This window comes from Neopelma chrysocephalum, unplaced genomic scaffold, assembly GCF_003984885.1.
Source record: "Neopelma chrysocephalum unplaced genomic scaffold, ASM398488v2 Primary Assembly neopelma1_116, whole genome shotgun sequence".
Taxonomy (NCBI): Eukaryota; Metazoa; Chordata; class Aves; order Passeriformes; family Pipridae; genus Neopelma; species Neopelma chrysocephalum.
This window is the reverse complement of record NW_020897778.1, coordinates 353,436-371,683: the sequence shown is the minus strand read 5'-3', so window position 1 is coordinate 371,683 and position 18,248 is coordinate 353,436. Positions and strand designations below refer to the sequence as shown.

The window sequence follows — 18,248 nt, the reverse complement described above, 5'->3', positions numbered from 1 at the left end:
ACCGGTCCGGCGCTCCTCGGGCACGGCCGCGGCACCGCCGCACACCGCAGCACACCGCGGGCGCCGCTGGGGGCCGCCCCCACCGCCCGCCCCGGTTCCGGCCGCCGCCGCCCCTCCCTCGCCCGGCGGGTTCCGGGTGGCCCATGAAGGCGGAGGCGCCGCCGCCGCTCTCGGTAGGTGCTGCGGGGGGAGCGGGGCCCCGGGCAGGGCTCCCCTGTGCGTTCCCCCGGGGGGCCGAGCGAGCCCCCCGGAGCCTGTCCCGGCCCCGCTCGCCGCGGGGGTGCCCGGGGGGGTAACGGGAGGGGTGCGGGGGCAACGGCCAGGGCGGCGGCGGTGCCGGGGCAGGGCGAGCACCCCCGTCCCGCCGGGCCCGGCAGCCCCTGGCCGTGGTCCTGCTGCCCGCACCAAGCCCCCGAGGAGCCGGCAGGGCGAGGCCGGGCCCCGCGTACCTGTGCGGGGCTTTACCCCGGGCTGCCTCACCTGCGGGGGGTGAGCAGGTGGGGCCACAGCGGGGCTCGGGACCTGCAGAGGCGTTTGCAACCCGGGAATAGAAAGTAAGAGCATAACTGTGTTCCAGCTGGCTTTCACCCCCTCGTCACAGGGTTGGTGGAGAGCCAGGCTGCCCCTTTCAGTGATGTGCAAGCCCAGGTGTCCCTGATGGGGAAATGTCAAAGTTACGGGGCAGAAGCTCACAGATCCTGGCATTAATGTGGCGAAGAACGTGAACAAACCTGCATTTGCTAGAGAAATCAGAGCTGGAAAGAGGCCTTTGCTTTCTTCCAGCTCACTTAATTGTTGTACTTGTAACTACTTTCTAAGTTTTTTCCTCCTTGCTTTTTAGAATACTAAAGAGTCGTGATTGATTTAAGCAGTTCAACAAACCAGATTCAAACCTTGCCAGCTAGCTGAGTCTCTCAAAATTCATTGAACATATACAGCTGACTAATTTATAAACTGTCAATTTCGACATAGTTGTTACTTAGTAAAGAGTTTAATCTCATAGAAGCCTCATTAAAAAAAAAAGTGTTGTTCTTATTAAGGAAAAGACTTTAGGATTTCTGAAGGGTTTTCTAAGAATTCTTGGAATAATTAAAACAATTCTGTCAGAAGAACATGTTCCTGAGATTTCCAAGGTCTATCTGGACATAGGCCTAAACACTATCTCCCGAGTCTGGAAAAAAATGGAACTTTATTGGTAAGCCAGTTGTTTTTAGGGTAAACACCTTGTCTAAATATTGTTGGTTAACAATCCTTCCTTCAAAGACAAGCAGCTGCTCCACCCAAAACAGAACATGACTATTGAAAGACTTAGATGACAAAATAAATTTTGTTTCAAGATTAGGAACAAGAAAAAAAAAAGAAAAAACATAGTAGAAGACAATCAAACTCTTCAAATGATACTGAAGCCATAAGAGAAAATATTTTAGCACTGTATTTAATTTTTGTTTTCCTTATGGCAATTTTTTGGTAGCACTTGGGCCACAGGCCACCTCCCAAAATGCGCAACAAAAAACATTACAACTCTATGAATTTGTGTAAGTTGCAAACTTGTTATGGATGAGGCAAAACATTCAGCTTAGAAAACTCACACTTTTCAGGTTATGCTAGGGAAAAATCATTTAAAATATCCATATATTTAAATATAGATATGTTTCATGGTTGTTTTGCCATATACACATTAAATATGAGATGTTTTAATCTTGATATGTCTTAGAAATAGCTTGTAATAGGCTTGGGGGGGAAAAAAAACAAAACCAAAAAAACCCCAGGTGTTTTCTGAAAGGAGCGAATGCCAAAACTTGTGAGTCAGCGTAGTTCGCAGAAGCAGTTTGCCAAGTCACACCTTTTGGTTTCCTCCCACACTCCAACTATACTACTTATGCTGGAAACTGAAAATGGCTCAGAAACTCAGCCCAGAGTGTGTGATTGCATATTTCCATTAGTGATGTAAAGGAAGATGGTGGGCACAGACCAGGGGAAGTGTGTCATCATTTGAGCACTTAAACGTAATGCTGAGATATGATGTACTAGCAGATATCCTCGTTTCTTTCCTTTTCAGAGGATCTTGGTCAAAAGGAGTTGTTTGGGTTGTTTCTTGTAGTTGTAGAAGGTTCCTAAAGTGAAATATTTCAGAAAGAGGATCTATTTTTGCGCAGTTGTGAATGCATAGAGAGGGAAAATTCTGAAAGCAGCAGTGCTGAGCAAAGCTTCTGCCTTTCCTTCACCCCCCTTCTCTTCCATTTTTCTTCAAAAAGCATGAAACTGGCTTAAGTCTTGTCTACACATAATTGTGAACTCAATTGTCTTCTATGTACCAAACAGTCTCACAAGTGCCCATTACAAATTATCACGTAGTTGGTGAATTATTCCGGTATTTGCACTCCAGTTAGAACAAACAATAGTTTTGCTCTTCATTTTACATTGTTTGTGGCATCACATTTGTTTTCTGAGCTGTTTTGGCAGGCACCCAGCTGCCTCCCCTTTCTGCACACTTGCTGCCTAGCTGATCTGTTTGTGTGACCCCTGCCCTGTTAAAATGTGGTACATAGCCAGGTTCTGCCTCTTTGCATCTGCAACCCCTCAGACTCAGCATAACCAGCACTTTGCTCTAATCTTGCATATTATCTTGTCAGGCTTTCAGCTGAAGCCTGGTTTAGATCCTAACCCTTGTTACTCCCTAGGGAGAAATGAAGATGTGGGAAGCCTTAGGGCACAGATATTAAATTTCCTCCAGTGCACTCAGACTTTTAAGGGCCTAATGTATTTGGATCACAACCAGCACAACACACTGGTTGTTCTGTGTTAGGAAAAAGCTATGATGAATATGGCCTGCAAGAAAGAGGACAGAGCTGCAACTGAGGGGCATCAGCAGACTTTGAGAGTGGACCAAGAGGAACTACATAAATTTCAATATCAAAAGCAAAGTCATGCACCTGGGTCAGAGTAACTCCATATACTGGAGACAAGCCTGGCTAGAATTCAGCTTTGAAAGAAGAGAGCCTGGGGTTCCTGAGGAGCAGCAAGTTGAATATGATTCTTCCAACAGGGCCCAGCTTCACACTAGGCTGTGTTAGCAAGAGCACAGCCAGTGGGTCATGTGAAATTATTATTTCCCACTCTATTCAGTACTTGCAAGCCAAAAAAATTTGAATACACCATGCCCAGCTTTGAGCTCTTAATGAAAGAAAAACCTGAGAGTTCAGTGGAGGAACCACAGGGGGCAGGAGCACGTACAAGAAGATACAAGCACGTGCAAGGCAAGAACACTGGGTTTGTTCAGTACAGGGAAGAAAAGGATAAGGTCAGAGCCAGTTGCCATTTTTTAAGCTAATGGCTACAGGAAAACAAAGCCAAACTCTCCTTTGTGGTGCACAGTGCCAAGGGTGAGAGGCGAGTGTCACAAATAGTAGGAAAAAAAATCAGATGGATAAAGAAAACAAATCTGGTGGTTAAACAGTCAGTTTTCTGATTATTGACAGGGATGGAGAGTTTGCACTCAATAAGGCTCTCAGCACCCTGACCTGATTTTGAAGGTTTCCCTGCTTTGAGCACAGATTGGACTAGAGACCTCCCAAGTTTCTTTCCAGTCTAATTTATTCCACAATTTTAAGAAAGCATGGGACCCCCACCAAGCTTGAGCCACCTGTCCATATAGCAGTAAGCTAAACAGATTTGGATACCCGACACCAGCAAGCTCTGGTTTATTTTGGGCACAGCTGATGCACAAGAAAATATCACTATCTGCGTAAAACACCTCTTTGTAGAGATGTAACTGACAGCCACGAGCTCTTGAATACAAAAATGTCTCAAGTTTCCATAGAAACTAACTTGGATAATCCTTCCTGCATCCAGCCATTTCTCTACAGTAGAGAATCAAGGCTGTCAGCACAACTTTACCAGAAAACCACCCCCAAACCCACACATGCGCCACACAATAGGAGCATCACTCTGTGACCTGGATGCTGGTCATAGAAGGGGTGAATACTTGCCTGGGTGTGTATCATGCCATGTAACACCAATATCAGACTTCAGCACTCTGGATTATCTACACTGAGTTTAAAGCACAGGATCAGTGCACAGACTATGTCTCACCAGAAAATAAAAGCTGTGTTAGCTATAATGGCAGCACGGAAACTCTGTGGTGTAACAACTGCTCTGCACTTAAACATTCAGGTAGGACAGACCCCTCTACCACATCTATTTTGCCATGCCACTAACTTTTCCCCTCCATGCTTCTAGCTGAGGTATTCCTATACCTTTTGTTCTTAAAAGAAGCAGGATTTTCAGTGAGCACAAGAGCAAGCCACCATACCAGTTTCTCACCATTTTGCCATTTGAATGATCAAGCTACAATCAATTCCCTAAATTCCTCCTGCCCAATGCCAAATTCCTCAGTCATAAGCCACATACTTTTGTTGTGAAAGCAAGTATTCTATTGTTAATTGGAAAGGGGATTTTGTTTTAAAAAAATTACCCACAACTCTTTTCATGGGCAGTTAAGGAGTTATTTCAATTTAATAATCAAAAGCCTTCTACTTTTTTTCATGCCAGTAGTCTGCAGAAGCATGTTGTGGAAATGGAGTTTGAATACAAGACAATCCCACAGAGCTACCAACAAGTCACTGAGATACTGTAGCTTCCACTGTGTCCACAGCTTATTACCAGGGACCACTAGTGAGACAGTGAACTTTGTATATAATACAGGAAATAGAAGGAAGTACTAGATTTCCTTCATGGTCCCTCCATTGCAAGGTATGGCTGCCTTCTCTTCATTCCTAAATGGAATCCAGACACAGAATATAGAAAATTTCAGTCTACTGAAAAAGAGCAGTTTTCTGTTTCTAGGTACCCCTGAGGGTTTTGCTATTTATGGGGGATTTTTGTGTCTCTTTTGGCTTTTTAACTCCTTGATTCAAAGTGACCAAACAGTGAAAGTCTTCCTACACTTGTCTGTAGAAGTGCACATACAATTACTGACCTCATTTGCTTCCTTCCTCTTTATGTACTGGGCACTCAATTGTAATACCTTAAAGTTAATCCCTGCATGAACCCATGTGCTCCAACAGACAAATGCAGACCAACATAACTGCAGGCTCAAATAACTTGTGCACTCAACAGAGAAAACGTAGTCTGATTTTCTCTGCAGTTTCAAAGTGGTTGGAACAAAAACTTGCCTTCCCCTGTTTCTGCAGACAGCATCCCACAGCACAAGAGAACACTTGTTCTTTGCTACTGTTTAAGAAGCCCAGTGAACCCAAGGAATTCCTCATCTTTTCCATCCTAGGGTTAGTCCTGCAGTACTTAGCCACTGGATCCCAGTGTTAACAGCTGACCAGTACTAAGAAACTTGCACAAGAGGAGAAGGGAAAGAAAACATATTACTCAGATTTCTAGGAACTTGGCTCAGTCACAGAGCTATAGTTTCTTAATAAGAGAAGTAAGAGAGCAGAGAGGCCTCAAAAACATCCTTACAAGCAAGAAGCTGACAGTTGAGAGGCTCAGGATAGAGGGAACAAACCTGTTCTCTCTCCATTCTGAACTGTCCTGCTTGCATTACATTTAGGTATTTTGCATGTTTGTTTGTTTTAATAAAGATTAAGCAAAAAAAAAAAAAATTGAGGAGATAGGGTTAAATTATTTTGGGCTCAAAATATATGGTGTATTCAATACATTTCCTTGTAATTTTTAACACTGGTGGACACTGACAATGCATAAGAGTTATTAGATACCTTTACAGTCATTCCCCCCACCCAGCTGGTACATCACACATGAAACAGCACATTTCCACTGTTTGGACTACCAGATTTTTAGACAGTAACAAAGGCACAAAGCACACAGATCATGGTTAGACCACACAGTTTGAGAAGCAAGCCGCTGTGCTAACAGCAGAATCCCTCCCCAGAAAATTTGTAGTCAGCATTTAGAACTATACTGAGAGAAATACACAAAACTATCAGCTCACCAAGCACACTGCATTTAATCCAGAAAACTCAAACGCCAAAACCAACCCCCTTTTCTTTCAAAGAAGCCCACAACACAACCCCCTAACCCTGCTTCAGCAGCCACTCTTTGTAACTTCCTACCACCCAAGCCCAGCTGCTCCTTGTGCAGCTTTTACAGAGATGAGCACACTCAGCTGAGTGAATCTTGCTGGTCATCCCCTACAGCCACTTGATGGTCCTCTATCCTTCTTTGTCTTACAGCTCTTTTCTACCAGCTCCTAAAACTACCTAGATTGGAGTTAAGAGGCTTTTCTTGGCTTCGGGCTCAATGAGGACTTAACCACCTATGTCAGTCAGACACCATAGACTAATACCTCAAATGCTCACCTTTAATTTGATAGCTTGGGAACAGTTTGTTAAAATGATTGGAGTGAGAATTTTTCTAGAGCAGTCTGTTACCACTGGTTAAAACTATGACAATAGACATGTATACTTATTTATGAGCCTTGGAGCCCAGATTAGGACAGTAGGGGAGTACATGAAACAGCACAGAAGTTCACTGAATAGCCACAGTGTGATTAAGAAACTTCACATATCCACGTACAAAAAGAGCTTATGAGTGCTGGCAACTTTTAGACCACATATACTGTACCCATACAGTAGGATGCAACATTTTTTCCACAGCACCATTGACATTTGACCTACACATCCAAAACTGGTCGGTGGCAAATAACTGTGGATGGCAAAATACTCATGGGTAGCTATAGATAGGTGGGTTTCCATATCATAGTGTCTCTGTGCTCCAGACACACAAGACAGCTCTTGAGTTGATGTAGATGCATGAGTGACCACCCTGAGGGACATCCAGCTCACCAGGACCAGCCAAGGTACAACCCAGGGGCAGAACTTGAGAACAGGAAGTAGGGACTGACAAAATTCAGCAAGTAGAGTCTACCAAATATCCGTAGGCTCAGCTGTGGACTGGCCAAAAATCAGCTGTGGAGGATGATTCAGCTGCACTCCCAGCCTCTGTGTTTGACCACACTGGGCTTACCACAGCTCTGCTGGAAGGGCTGGTTTGTTCAGCTACTGATGACAGATGTGGTATAATTCGAGTTCATATCTACTAGAACTAGCAGTGAGATAAACTCCCTGCAGATCTCCAAGACAGCCTCACTTGTCACTGAGATGCAGTGCAGATACTAATGCTCCTATAGGCTACAGAATCCCTGAATTATTTATCTTCTTATCTTCTTTGTATTTATTTATTTTATTTACTCTCTTTCATAATACCATTTGATCTTCCTGGTTCCAGTTACCATATTTTTAAGATAGGGTCCCTTCTGGGGCTTTACTTGCTGTGAGCTTCATCCCCTTTCTGTCACTCTTTAAGATAATTTGGATACAGGATATTCTGAATAGTAACTGTGTACAGTCATATTAATTAAAAGTAGATAAATAAAGGCTTGGCATGATTACACAGGTTTCTCACCCTACCCTGCATGTCTCTCTCTCTCTGGAAAGTGCTTCCCCTACAATACATTTCTTTGCTAACACTTGCTATGGGGGGTTCAGTGGCCTGTGTAGTTTTATTCTCTCTCATTTCTCTCTTCCCAGCCTCTCTTCCACCAATGACTACACTGTATGACACACTGTAAGACTGTATCAAAGGTCCTGCCATTTCCCCTGCTCATGAAAAGTCTTTGAGTTCAGAAAACAGTTTGTTTGTTACTTTCACTTCTGCTTTTTGATACAATGATTTTACTCTCATAGAGACTTCTTTTGGTACAACTCTCTAAGAAGAGGAGTTTTGGAGCATTAACCACATTAAACTTCATTAAGAGAGTCAATCTGAATCAGTTCCTCATTTGGACCATATCTCACCTTACTTTGGTTTTGCTGCATTTATTCCCTTCTGGTGAAATGGGAAATGACTGATCACCATCTTGTTACACTCACTGTTTCAGTTGCCTTTCTTACTGTATTATCTCCCTTGCTTCAATCCATCACTCTTAGTAGTCCCCAGGAGCAAATCAAATGATACTGTAATGTTTTGTCTGCTTTCATTTTATTTCTAGGAAAAGCATCAACCTGTCATGAAAAATAATCCATTACTCATCTCTTCAGGTGATGACGGATAGTTTCCCCTGTATAATCGACCTGAGTGCTCCCCAGAAGGATGTCTCACCAGAGCTCCTCTTCTGAGCTGCTGTCTTGGTTTTGCTGGCAAAGAGCAGGCAGGCATTAATGCACTTTTTAAGGGATTTTTCCATCCCGTTCACCATGCAATAACACTTAGCTAGCTAACCTATTTTTTTGGACAGTGTAGGCTAACTTCCCTCAGGCAGCACAATAAATATTTTCATATTTCTTGGTGTCATCCAAGTAGCTCCTTCCTCACTGCCCCGAACACCAAATACCTGCATCACTTTGTGAGATTTCCTATGCTGCACTTGCTATCTGTGGCTGGCACAATTAAACAATGGTTCCATTTCTTCAGTGTTTGTTTGGATTTGCTGGGTTTGTTTTGCTTTTGCTTCCCTGACTGCTGATAATCCCTTGTGACTGTCCCTTGTGCCACTAAGCTATTTCCCAGGCTGCTGGAGGAGAGGCTGTTATAAATATGATAAGCAGCCATATCAGCTCAGTTACTTCCTTTTGCTAATTTGGGGTGTTTTTTAATGTGCTCTGACAACTGGATAGGGTCTATAAGCTGTAACTGCTACAACTTCTGACATCTTCAAAGACAATGGAAAGGGTAAATTACAGGATGGTAGAAGAGGACTCATGAGATTTTGAGTGCTTGACTGTAGACATGAAACACAATCACTTCCAGCCAGCTTTTTACAGATGTTTCCCCATGTACTGTAGGGGACCTTCCCACTGTGTCAGTGGCAGCCCTAGAAAAAGGTACAGGATAGCCCTCTACAGTGCCTATGCTGGAGGAAATACCTTCTGGAGGGAATCACAGGGGAAGTGGAGAGCAGTTGTGCACAATAGCTTGAAGTTGTCACGATAGAGAAACTCACAGTATACTGTATTTCACACAGTATTTTACAGAATTACAGTTATAAATGTGCTCAGCTACAGAAATTGGAAAAAGCAAAGACAGGGAGAGAGGAGAACTCTCTGATTCTGTGGTAAGATATCAAGAGAAAGATGGAAAGTGCAGTTTATATTGCAGCAAAATTATCTGAGGATATAATTTGGAATTTGTCAAAAATTCAGTCTGTTTTTTAATTATAAATGATGCAGAAATGCAAAAGAAACAAAGGGGTTTGGTAGTGGGTTGGGAAGTGAAACTCTTGCTAAGAAAAAAGATTATCCCCATATGATACCTACTCTGACTCTTGGACTGAAAACCCGAGTCAGAACACTTGTTTGAAAAACCATTTTCTGCCACTTTGATGTGCTGATGTCCATCTGACTATTTCCAGTATCATAATTCAGAATCATTTCTTCAGGGTAGAACTGTGTCTCTACTGACTGAAGAGTTGCTTTGATTTATTTTCTGTGACGGGCAGGGGTCAGAGGACCATTTGTAAAGCAAAAGCCACAAACCTTTGCTGATTCTGTTGTCTCACAGATTTCATTCTGCTACAGCTGGTGGCTGAGCATTTTTGCCTGGGATGGCGGAGGACCAGGAGCTGACTCAGCCACACAAAGCTCAACTCGAGCCCTCCCTCCAGCAGCGCACCAGCAACACGTACCGCAGTGCCGAGCACTCCCAGGCCCTGCTCAGTGGCCTCGTGTCTCTCCGGGACAGCAGCATCCTCTTCGATGTAGTTCTGGTAGTGGAGGAGAAACCCATCGAGGCTCATCGCATCCTCCTGGCTGCATCCTGTGACTATTTCAGGTACCCCTCAGCCCGGCAGTAACAAGCATGTGTCTGAATGTTATTCAAACCTGCAGCTCCCAACTCTTCTCTCTTGGCACACTGCTTTTGGATCTGAAATCAGACCCATAAGATGGAGCTGACTGTGTTTCAATATACTAACTATGGCTTTATTCATCTCTCTGTTATTTCTCTACAGAAGTAAAGCTCTTGTTCCTGCACATTGAGCTTACCTCCACTAAATTCACTGCCTGTGGTACTTGGAGGTTTATAAAGAGGAGAGACTATCTGAACAGATGCCTTCTGCATAAGTGCACTCTAAGTGGCTTTTAACATAACCTTAGCATTGTAAGACTTTGCCCATTGTGGTGATCATTTCATAATACACAAAAAGTCACTGGAAGTGGGTCACTCTGTTATGTGCCCATAGTGTGACTGCCTCTGCATTAAACCAGGCATTCCCCAGTCACTTTCATGAGTAGTTTCTTGAACTGACTTTATTTCCATAGAGCAAAGAAACAAATCGAAGGCAATCCAGACAAATTCTAACTGGAGGAAGAACTGCTCTAACGCAGAAAAAATTCCTACAGTCCCAAGTTCCTCTGTTTTAACTCTTCCTCCGTACCCAAAGTATCTGCCTTTGACCATTGACTATCCATATGTACTGGGTCTGTATTTAAGTCCTTTAGGTCTGAACGGTAACTTTTGGGTGGCCCCTACTGTTTTCCTGCAGAATGAAGAGTTACTTTGGTAGGTCCTGAAGGCCTGTACTCTTTGTATCATTAGCTTAGAGAAGAGGTAATCCCATAGAAGTGTCTAGCTAGGTTTTTATCTTTCTGAATATTTTTTATGTTCCCAGGACAACATAAGATAAGCAAACTGAAAATAGCTTCAATGCAAATCTGCCATAGCATGTGCCATTGTCTGTTTTGCAGAGGAATGTTTGCAGGAGGACTGAGAGAGATGGAACAAGAAGAAGTTCATATTCATGGCATCTCCTACAATGCAATGTGTAAAATCTTGAACTTCATTTACACTTCTGAGCTGGAACTCAGTGTAAACAGTGTACAGGAAACCTTAGCTGCAGCCTGTCAGCTTCAGGTGAGGTACTGGGAGATGTGACAAAAAAAAGGCAAGAAACAAAAGCAACAATGAAAGAAACAGAAAATATGGATATCTGGCTAGATCTAGTCAGGGGTGAATAAGAGAATGGGTCTGGATAGGATTTCTGGGATGCCGTAGCCACTGGAACTAACTGTGGAAGGGTAGGAACAATGAATGAGTACTTGCACATCTCATTTGTGCCAAGGATTTCATTACTTATAAACATTCACCATTTCATCTAGAGGACTATTTCATATAGCATTCCATTCTCACTGAAGCTTATGAAAGCTTCCCTGGAACAGAATACTTCTGGCCTATGGTAAAGGACAGACTTTGCTGCTCAGAAACTATTGTACTGCTCAAGGTCTTCCCAGTTGAATCCACAGGATCATAACCTGTCCTGACCCCTCGCTACAGGAAATCCTACCACTATAGTTTCTAACTAAGTGCAGGGTTCACATGCCTCTAAGATAAGTATTTTTGTCTAATTTCCCCTGCAGCTAACTGCTGCACAAGGCTTTGGTACTTAAACTTTGTGAGTGCTTGCTTTGGTTGATTTTTACACACTTGGCAGCACTTTGTTAGCAGAGGGGCTCTTGGACACAGTTGTTTGCTTGCCAGTAATTCCTCCTGCCAGATACAACTTCAAGTTGTATTCAGAAGACAGTACTGAATATTCATTTTCCTTTCCAATGGCTTCTTGTGCTCTTGAGTGATATATTTGTTACAGATACAGCCTGTTATATAGTATGCCTATAGTGCTCTGAAAGGACAAATACGGAGTGACTGTAATCCCCATGTCCTTCCATGTTCCTGACTGCTCCCAGGCAGCCTAACAAAGCAGGCAGCCTGGCTGTCCAGTGTCCCATGTATCTTGGAAGACACATTGCTGCTGCACCTGAAGCCCAACTTATAGGCTTACAATACAGTGTGGCTAGAAGTTCTATGTTATGATCTTCTATGTACCCACGTTGAGTTCTTTTTCTCTGCAGAAAGGTGAATAGGGTACCAGTGAACATGGTGATCAGACTGTGAGGAGAGCAGTCATCTTGAGGAATTTTCTTACAGTCATCCCAGGCTTCTGTCCCGTGTCTCCCAAGCGTGAGGCAGGTGGTGTCTGAAATGAAAAATCTCTCTCTCTTGCAGATTCCAGAAGTCATTAAGTTCTGTTGTGATTTCCTCATGTCCTGGGTAGATGAAGAGAACATCCTCGATGTGTACAAACTTGCTGACCACTATGACTTGAGGCATTTGAGTGAGCAGCTGGACTCCTACATTTTGAAGAACTTCACAGCTTTCTCAAGGACACAAGTGTACCGACAGCTACCCTTGCAGAAGGTCTACTCCCTTCTCAGCAGCAACCGTTTGGAGGTTAACTATGAGTTTGAAGTTTATGATGGAGCACTTTTTTATCATTATTCTCCAGAACAACTGGAGGCAGATCAGGTCTCCCTGATGGAGCCCCTTAAGCTACTTGAGACAGTTCGTTTTCCTCTGATGGAACCCCAGATCCTGCAAAGGCTTCATGACAAATTAAGTCCATGTCCTTTAAAAGATACAGTTGCAGATGCATTAATGTACCACAAGAATGAATGTCTTCAGCCAATGCTTCAGAGCTCCCAGACACAGCTGAGATCAGAGTTCCAGTGTGTAGTGGGATTTGGAGGGATGCATTCTACTCCATCCATTGTCCTCAGTGATCAAGCCAAGTATCTGAACCCCTTGTTGGGAGAGTGGAGGCACTTTACAGCTGCACTAGCCCCCAGAATGTCCAATCAAGGGATTGCTGTTCTCAATAACTTTGTATATTTAATTGGTGGAGACAACAATGTAAGTGGTTTTCGAGCAGAGTCAAGGTGTTGGAGGTAAGAGAAGGATAATCCTGCTATCATTTTTATTGCCACCCTGTTGCCTGTTTCTAAGTCAATAAGCCAATAGCACAGTCAGTACCCTTGCTGGCCAAAAGATTAGGAACTGAGCAGGAGTCTCACTGAAAGAAAACACAAGAAGTGAGCCTCGTAGTAACAGAAAGCATCCAGCAGTGCTTATGAGACAAAGCCAAGCCTGGCAGGGTAGAAACAGCTACTCATTCAAGAGAATTACATGTGCTACTTTCTGCCTTTTGGAGGGGGGAAGTAATAAGGGTGTGGGAACCAGTTATGAACCTAGAACTCAGGGTTGTCTAGATGCTCTTGAACTAGGATTTTCTGCAAGTCCTCTTTGTGTAGTTTTTGTCCCAGCACAAAGGGATATAGCAACCAAACAGGGGTTTTAAGTAAAATTGTATTACCAATAGATTTTCAAGAATCAGTGTGCACAATAGCAGCATTCCAGGGTCCTTTTATAGTAGTTATTCTGTGACAGGGAAAAAAGCAGGAGAAAGGATCAGATTTAGTCCTTCATGCCTATTGTATTGCAGAAACAGATATAAACCCTGTTGTCTTTATATTGTGGTCATTTTTACCAGTTTTAGCTGAGTTGCTCTTATTTTGTGGTATGCATAGTTTCACTTCACAAACAGGTTTTTTTGTAACTAAAATTACCAGATGAGATAGTTTGATCTAAAAGTGAATTATGAGCTTTACTTTGAGCAGCAGATATTTGGGGAAAAGAATCAAAGAACCCACTACATATTTATGCCCTTCTTGTACTCTTGAGGATCCAGATTTAGTCTTTGTGCTATTTTTAGACTGTTTTACCTTGTAGAATGGCTTTGTGCAAACAGAGACTTTGATATGTAACCTGACAGCAGTGTATAAGATAATGGAAAACATAGGCTTTTATAACATGATTATGTCAGCTAAAATACATCTTCTAAAAATAGCATAAAACAACATTGCTAATAATAAAATGTTGACAATGCCAAATTTCACTTCGCTTACAGCTGAGCTCAATCTCAGCCGAAGGCAGAGCAGTAACCCACATCTGTGGTGCTGTCTGGTATTCCAGAAATGATTCCATGGCTGTACAGATAACTTTCTTTGATCCCATTCTTTTACAAGGTACGACCCACGGCACAACAGATGGTTCCAGATCCAGTCCCTGCAGCAAGAGCACGCTGACCTCAGTGTTTGTGTTGTGGACAACTATATATATGCTGTCGCAGGCCGAGATTACCATGAAGACCTGAGGGAAGTGGAGAGGTATGACCCTAAAAGCAACACTTGGGAATATGTGACACCTCTGAAGAAGGAGGTAAGGAGTGCATTAGCCACACACACACTACTACAGTTCCCCTTCCTGATTTAATCTTTTTAGATGTTTTTCTCCTGTGTATCTTTAAATTTGCTGATATTCAGATGGAAAACAGTAGCCTCTGTATATGGGATAAGTGAATTACAAGAAAATAACAATATATGTAAATTACATTTTCATCTTAAATGCTTATTTTTTGTGTTTTCTTGTTGGTTTTGCCTGCACCCTTATTGCGTCAATCCTTAAAAGTATTTAAAATTGAACACATAACATGAAGGAAATTCCCATTTCTCCTGGGCAGGTAAACTATGAGCCACAGTAGTGCAAGCTTCTCACTTACAGTCCTGACAACATGATTTAATCCTGATCAGAAGAGATAATTTCCCAGTAAGAAGGAACTTATAAATTTCCTAGTTCCTGGACACAGAAGTGAGATTGGGTAACAAGTTCTGGAATTGGGATTCTGAGTGAAATGAGTTCTAAATTCTAATGCTGCTAAAAACCACAAGAATTTCCATTTTCAGGTTAAAAGTGCTGCAAAGAAGCAAGATAAATAGGGACAACTGCTTGATGAATCTTGGTTAGGGATGAAAATTAAAATCCTGAGTAATCTTTCAAGAAACTATGCTGATTTCTACTACAACTTTTAAAATTCTTGGGCCAAGTGACCAGCACAAATAATGCCTCATAACTGAGAATCTCAGGACACCTTAAAAATATAAATATTACTGCATTTTACAAAAGGGATGCAGAGGCAGAAGAGGATAAACAGCTTGCATGAGGTCACAAATAATAAATGTTGTATCAGTGCTGAAAATATAAAAAGCCTGAAGATTCAATTGAGTGCTACTAAGTAGAATAACTTGCATTCCTGATAACACTGCTTGTATGAGAAAAATCACCAAGAAAGGCTTCCAAGTAGTCTAGGGAGAAAGTTTATAGTATGAATGATCTTCTAATCGAGGAACACTAATGAAGGAGACCACTGCAGTTCTGGAAATTTTAGAAATTCTAGTGTATTTCATTCAGAAATTCTTATAATCTTGTAGAAACTTATAATCACTTACAAAGAATTGTCTGTAAGAAAATCCTTTCAGATTTTGATCTCTGAATAACTCATGAATAATGTCACTCCCTTAATGTCTATTCCATACCTTGAAACTTGGAGAAATACATAAATCCAGACCTCCACCTCTTGCTTTCCCACGTGGTGATGCAGGTTTACGCCCATGCGGGAGCGGCGCTGGATGGGAAGATGTACATCACCTGTGGGAGGAGAGGAGAGGACTATTTGAAGGAGCTGCAGTGTTACGACCCAAGGACTGACCGCTGGGAGGTTTTAGCAGATGGGCCAGTGAGACGAGCTTGGCACGGGATGGCTGCACTGCTGGGAAAGCTCTACGTGATCGGAGGGAGCAACAATGATTCTGGCTACAGAAGGGATGTTCACCAGGTGAGAGCGTCATACCTGTGTCTTCCTTGGTGGAGTCTCTCTTCTGGATGCTGGCACGCTGATGTAATGCTTTTCTCCTGCTAAGTGTGCAAATAAAACCATCTGCCCAGCAATGGCTGCTGCACCAGCTCTCCCCCACTCAACTGCACAGCTTGCAATTTACTGTTTGCCTTGAACACATTGTCTCACCCACAAAGCATTAAAGCTACAGCACTTGGAATTCTTATCAATTTTAAAATGTTTTTGATGGAAAACATTCATTGGCATGCACATACCTAGTAAGTAGCATATCAACTAAATGGACTTTGTGTTGTCTTCCCGTATGCATTTTTTCTAAGTTGAGGACTTCTGAATTACCAATGTGTGATTGCAGGACAGAGCTGTTAAGGATATGTTGGATGGCCATTGAATGTACAGTACCTGATGATAAGTGATGTCTGGAGAGAATTCTCTTGAATCTTATTACAGCTTCTAGAACTGCTAGAGACTTGAAAAGAAGACATGAAAAGTAACTGCTTTTACACAGCCAGTGGAAATGGCAGAATTAAATCTGGCTGAAGAGTGTGTCTGAATGATAAAAAGGTGCTTACAAGTGAAAGCAGTTATCCAAGTAGGTACCCAATGAAATTAAAAACTCTCCAATGTGTGGTGCAGAGACAGCTTAGCAGGTTTGTTATATTTGTATGTTCCAGCATATTTTTTTCTTATGCTAACAGATGCATTATGTCTGGCCTTATATTAACACGTCTCCAGCTCTTTCACTTTTGTGTGCATTTTTGGAATGACATACAGCTGTTACTCCAGCAGCAGGGTCAGAACTTGTGATTCAAAGCTATGTGGCAACTATGCACAATCTTCTGCTGAGTACTATACTTCTACTACACAGTGATATGCTCTCTCCACTATCAACACACTGTCAAAAGATGGATGATATTCTTCCTAAATAGTTTGCCATATGGCCAGGCTCTGTCACTAGGATACAAGTTCAATTTTGGCTAATCTCTTTCCTTTTTTTTTTTTTGCAGGTTGCCTGCTATAAGCCAAGCACTGATCAGTGGACAAATGTATGTCCACTTCCTGCAGGACATGGAGAGCCAGGCATTGCAGTCCTAGACAACAGGATTTATGTCTTGGGAGGCAGATCCCACAACAGAGGGATCCGCATGGACTATGTCCACATCTACGATGCAGAGAGAGACTGTTGGGAGGAAGGACCCCAGCTGGAGGATGATATTTCTGGGATGGCTGCCTGTGTCCTCACATTGCCCAGGGCTATTTTAATGGAGACAGAGAAATGGCTCTCAGAATGGCACGCAGACCGAATGAAGCATCACCTTGACTTTCCATCAGAAGTTATGAGCGTATCAGACTGGGAGGAATTTGACAATTCAAGCGAAGATTAGAAAACTTTAATATTTATTTTTTTGCCAGTGGATGAGGAATTTAAGGGTTGGAGAAAACACTTAAGAGATTTTATATGTCTTTCTTATATACGTAACTCAGTATTTAAAGGTTTTAAATATAAGTGTTGCGCACAAAATGCTGTTCACAATCAGTATCTACCCATCTGCAAGTGTTCTGCACAAAAATGCACTTACAGGCAGCACCTGCCCGCCTGCCAGAAAGCAACATTTTTAAAGTAACCACAGAACTGCCATTCCCCCCCAGTTGTATAGAGGTTTTTTTGCCTTTGAAGGAGGCTTTTCTCAACCTTCAGCATGGACAGAAAAAAAGGCACAGAAGGCTCAGCTTGACTAGCTTCTTTCCTTCCAGCTTTTAGCTTGAAATCGCTTTTTGAGATTTTATTTTTCCTTTTCTTTTTGGTAATAAAACTTCCCAGCCAGCTTAACACAGGGAGGTGACACCTGGTGTCCCCCTCCTGTGCCAGGTGTCAGACAGCTTGATTGGTTTTTCAGCAAGATTGAACATACAGAAACAGGAACAGTAGCAAGAAAGTCTGAACCTTCATCTCATCTGGGCATGCAGCCATCCTTGTAACTGGGAGAGAGTCTGTGAACTGACACCCACTCCTGAACTTCTATACTGCAAGTTCTGTCAACGCAGTGGAAAGAAGATTTCTAGAAAAAAACTCTCTGTACAGAGTGTGGCAATCTCATCGTTCCACTGTCAGACACATTTGTTCTCAACCATAAATTAATAAATCCTTGTCAGAACTTTTTTAACTGCTGTCTCAGTTTTATTAACAGTGATGTGTTGGCTGAAAGCTAGAGAGCTTAATTAGATCCTGTAGTACTACTACAATATCAGTGAGTTACACCAGCCTGGGAAATGGGCAATTTTTTCATTCTTTTATTATATGCTTTAGAAGAGGATGAAGAGAACAGAGATTGGTTTGCCACAGCAAAAGAAAAAATAATAATGAGATAACAAGAAGTATTGAAGATGACATTGGTCCAAGACCCTGCAGTAGTTGAACTAATGCCAGGAGCTACAGCTGAGAAAGATAAGGCATAGTAAATCCTTTCTTCACAAGGCCTTAAAATAATTGGTTCCTGACTACCATCTTGCTTAACATTAGTTTAGAAGCTGATTTAAAGTCTGAACTAGTGTGATACCTGAATAGTGTGAGATCTTTCCTCTTGGAAGGGTAGGAAATAATCAGTGCCACCAGAAAATCTTGGCAAACTACCAAAAGCTTTTAAATCTTGTAGCAATAATGGGGTTGCAGAAGGGCAAAACCAAAGTGACAATCAGAATG

At 42.5% G+C, this 18,248-nt stretch overlaps 1 protein-coding gene across 3 annotated transcripts; it reads left to right on the top strand.

Moving 5' to 3' along the window:
* Nucleotides 1-67: 67 nt before the first annotated feature.
* Nucleotides 68-17,712, top strand: KLHL22 (kelch like family member 22). 3 transcript variants are annotated; one of them, XM_027696832.1, is made up of 7 exons: nt 68-173; nt 9,529-9,798; nt 10,713-10,878; nt 12,028-12,746; nt 13,884-14,076; nt 15,296-15,529; nt 16,555-17,712. In XM_027696832.1, exons 2-7 carry the CDS (start codon nt 9,572-9,574, stop codon nt 16,930-16,932), a joined length of 1,917 nt encoding a protein of 638 aa, XP_027552633.1. In that variant the 5' UTR covers nt 68-173; nt 9,529-9,571; the 3' UTR covers nt 16,933-17,712. The 3 variants fall into 3 exon arrangements, with proteins under 3 accessions (XP_027552633.1, XP_027552634.1, XP_027552635.1); XM_027696833.1 differs by having other exon boundaries at nt 81-173; nt 9,546-9,798; XM_027696834.1 differs by lacking the exon at nt 68-173 and adding an exon at nt 9,977-10,125 and having other exon boundaries at nt 9,704-9,798.
* The last annotated feature ends 536 nt before the right edge of the window (nt 17,713-18,248 follow it).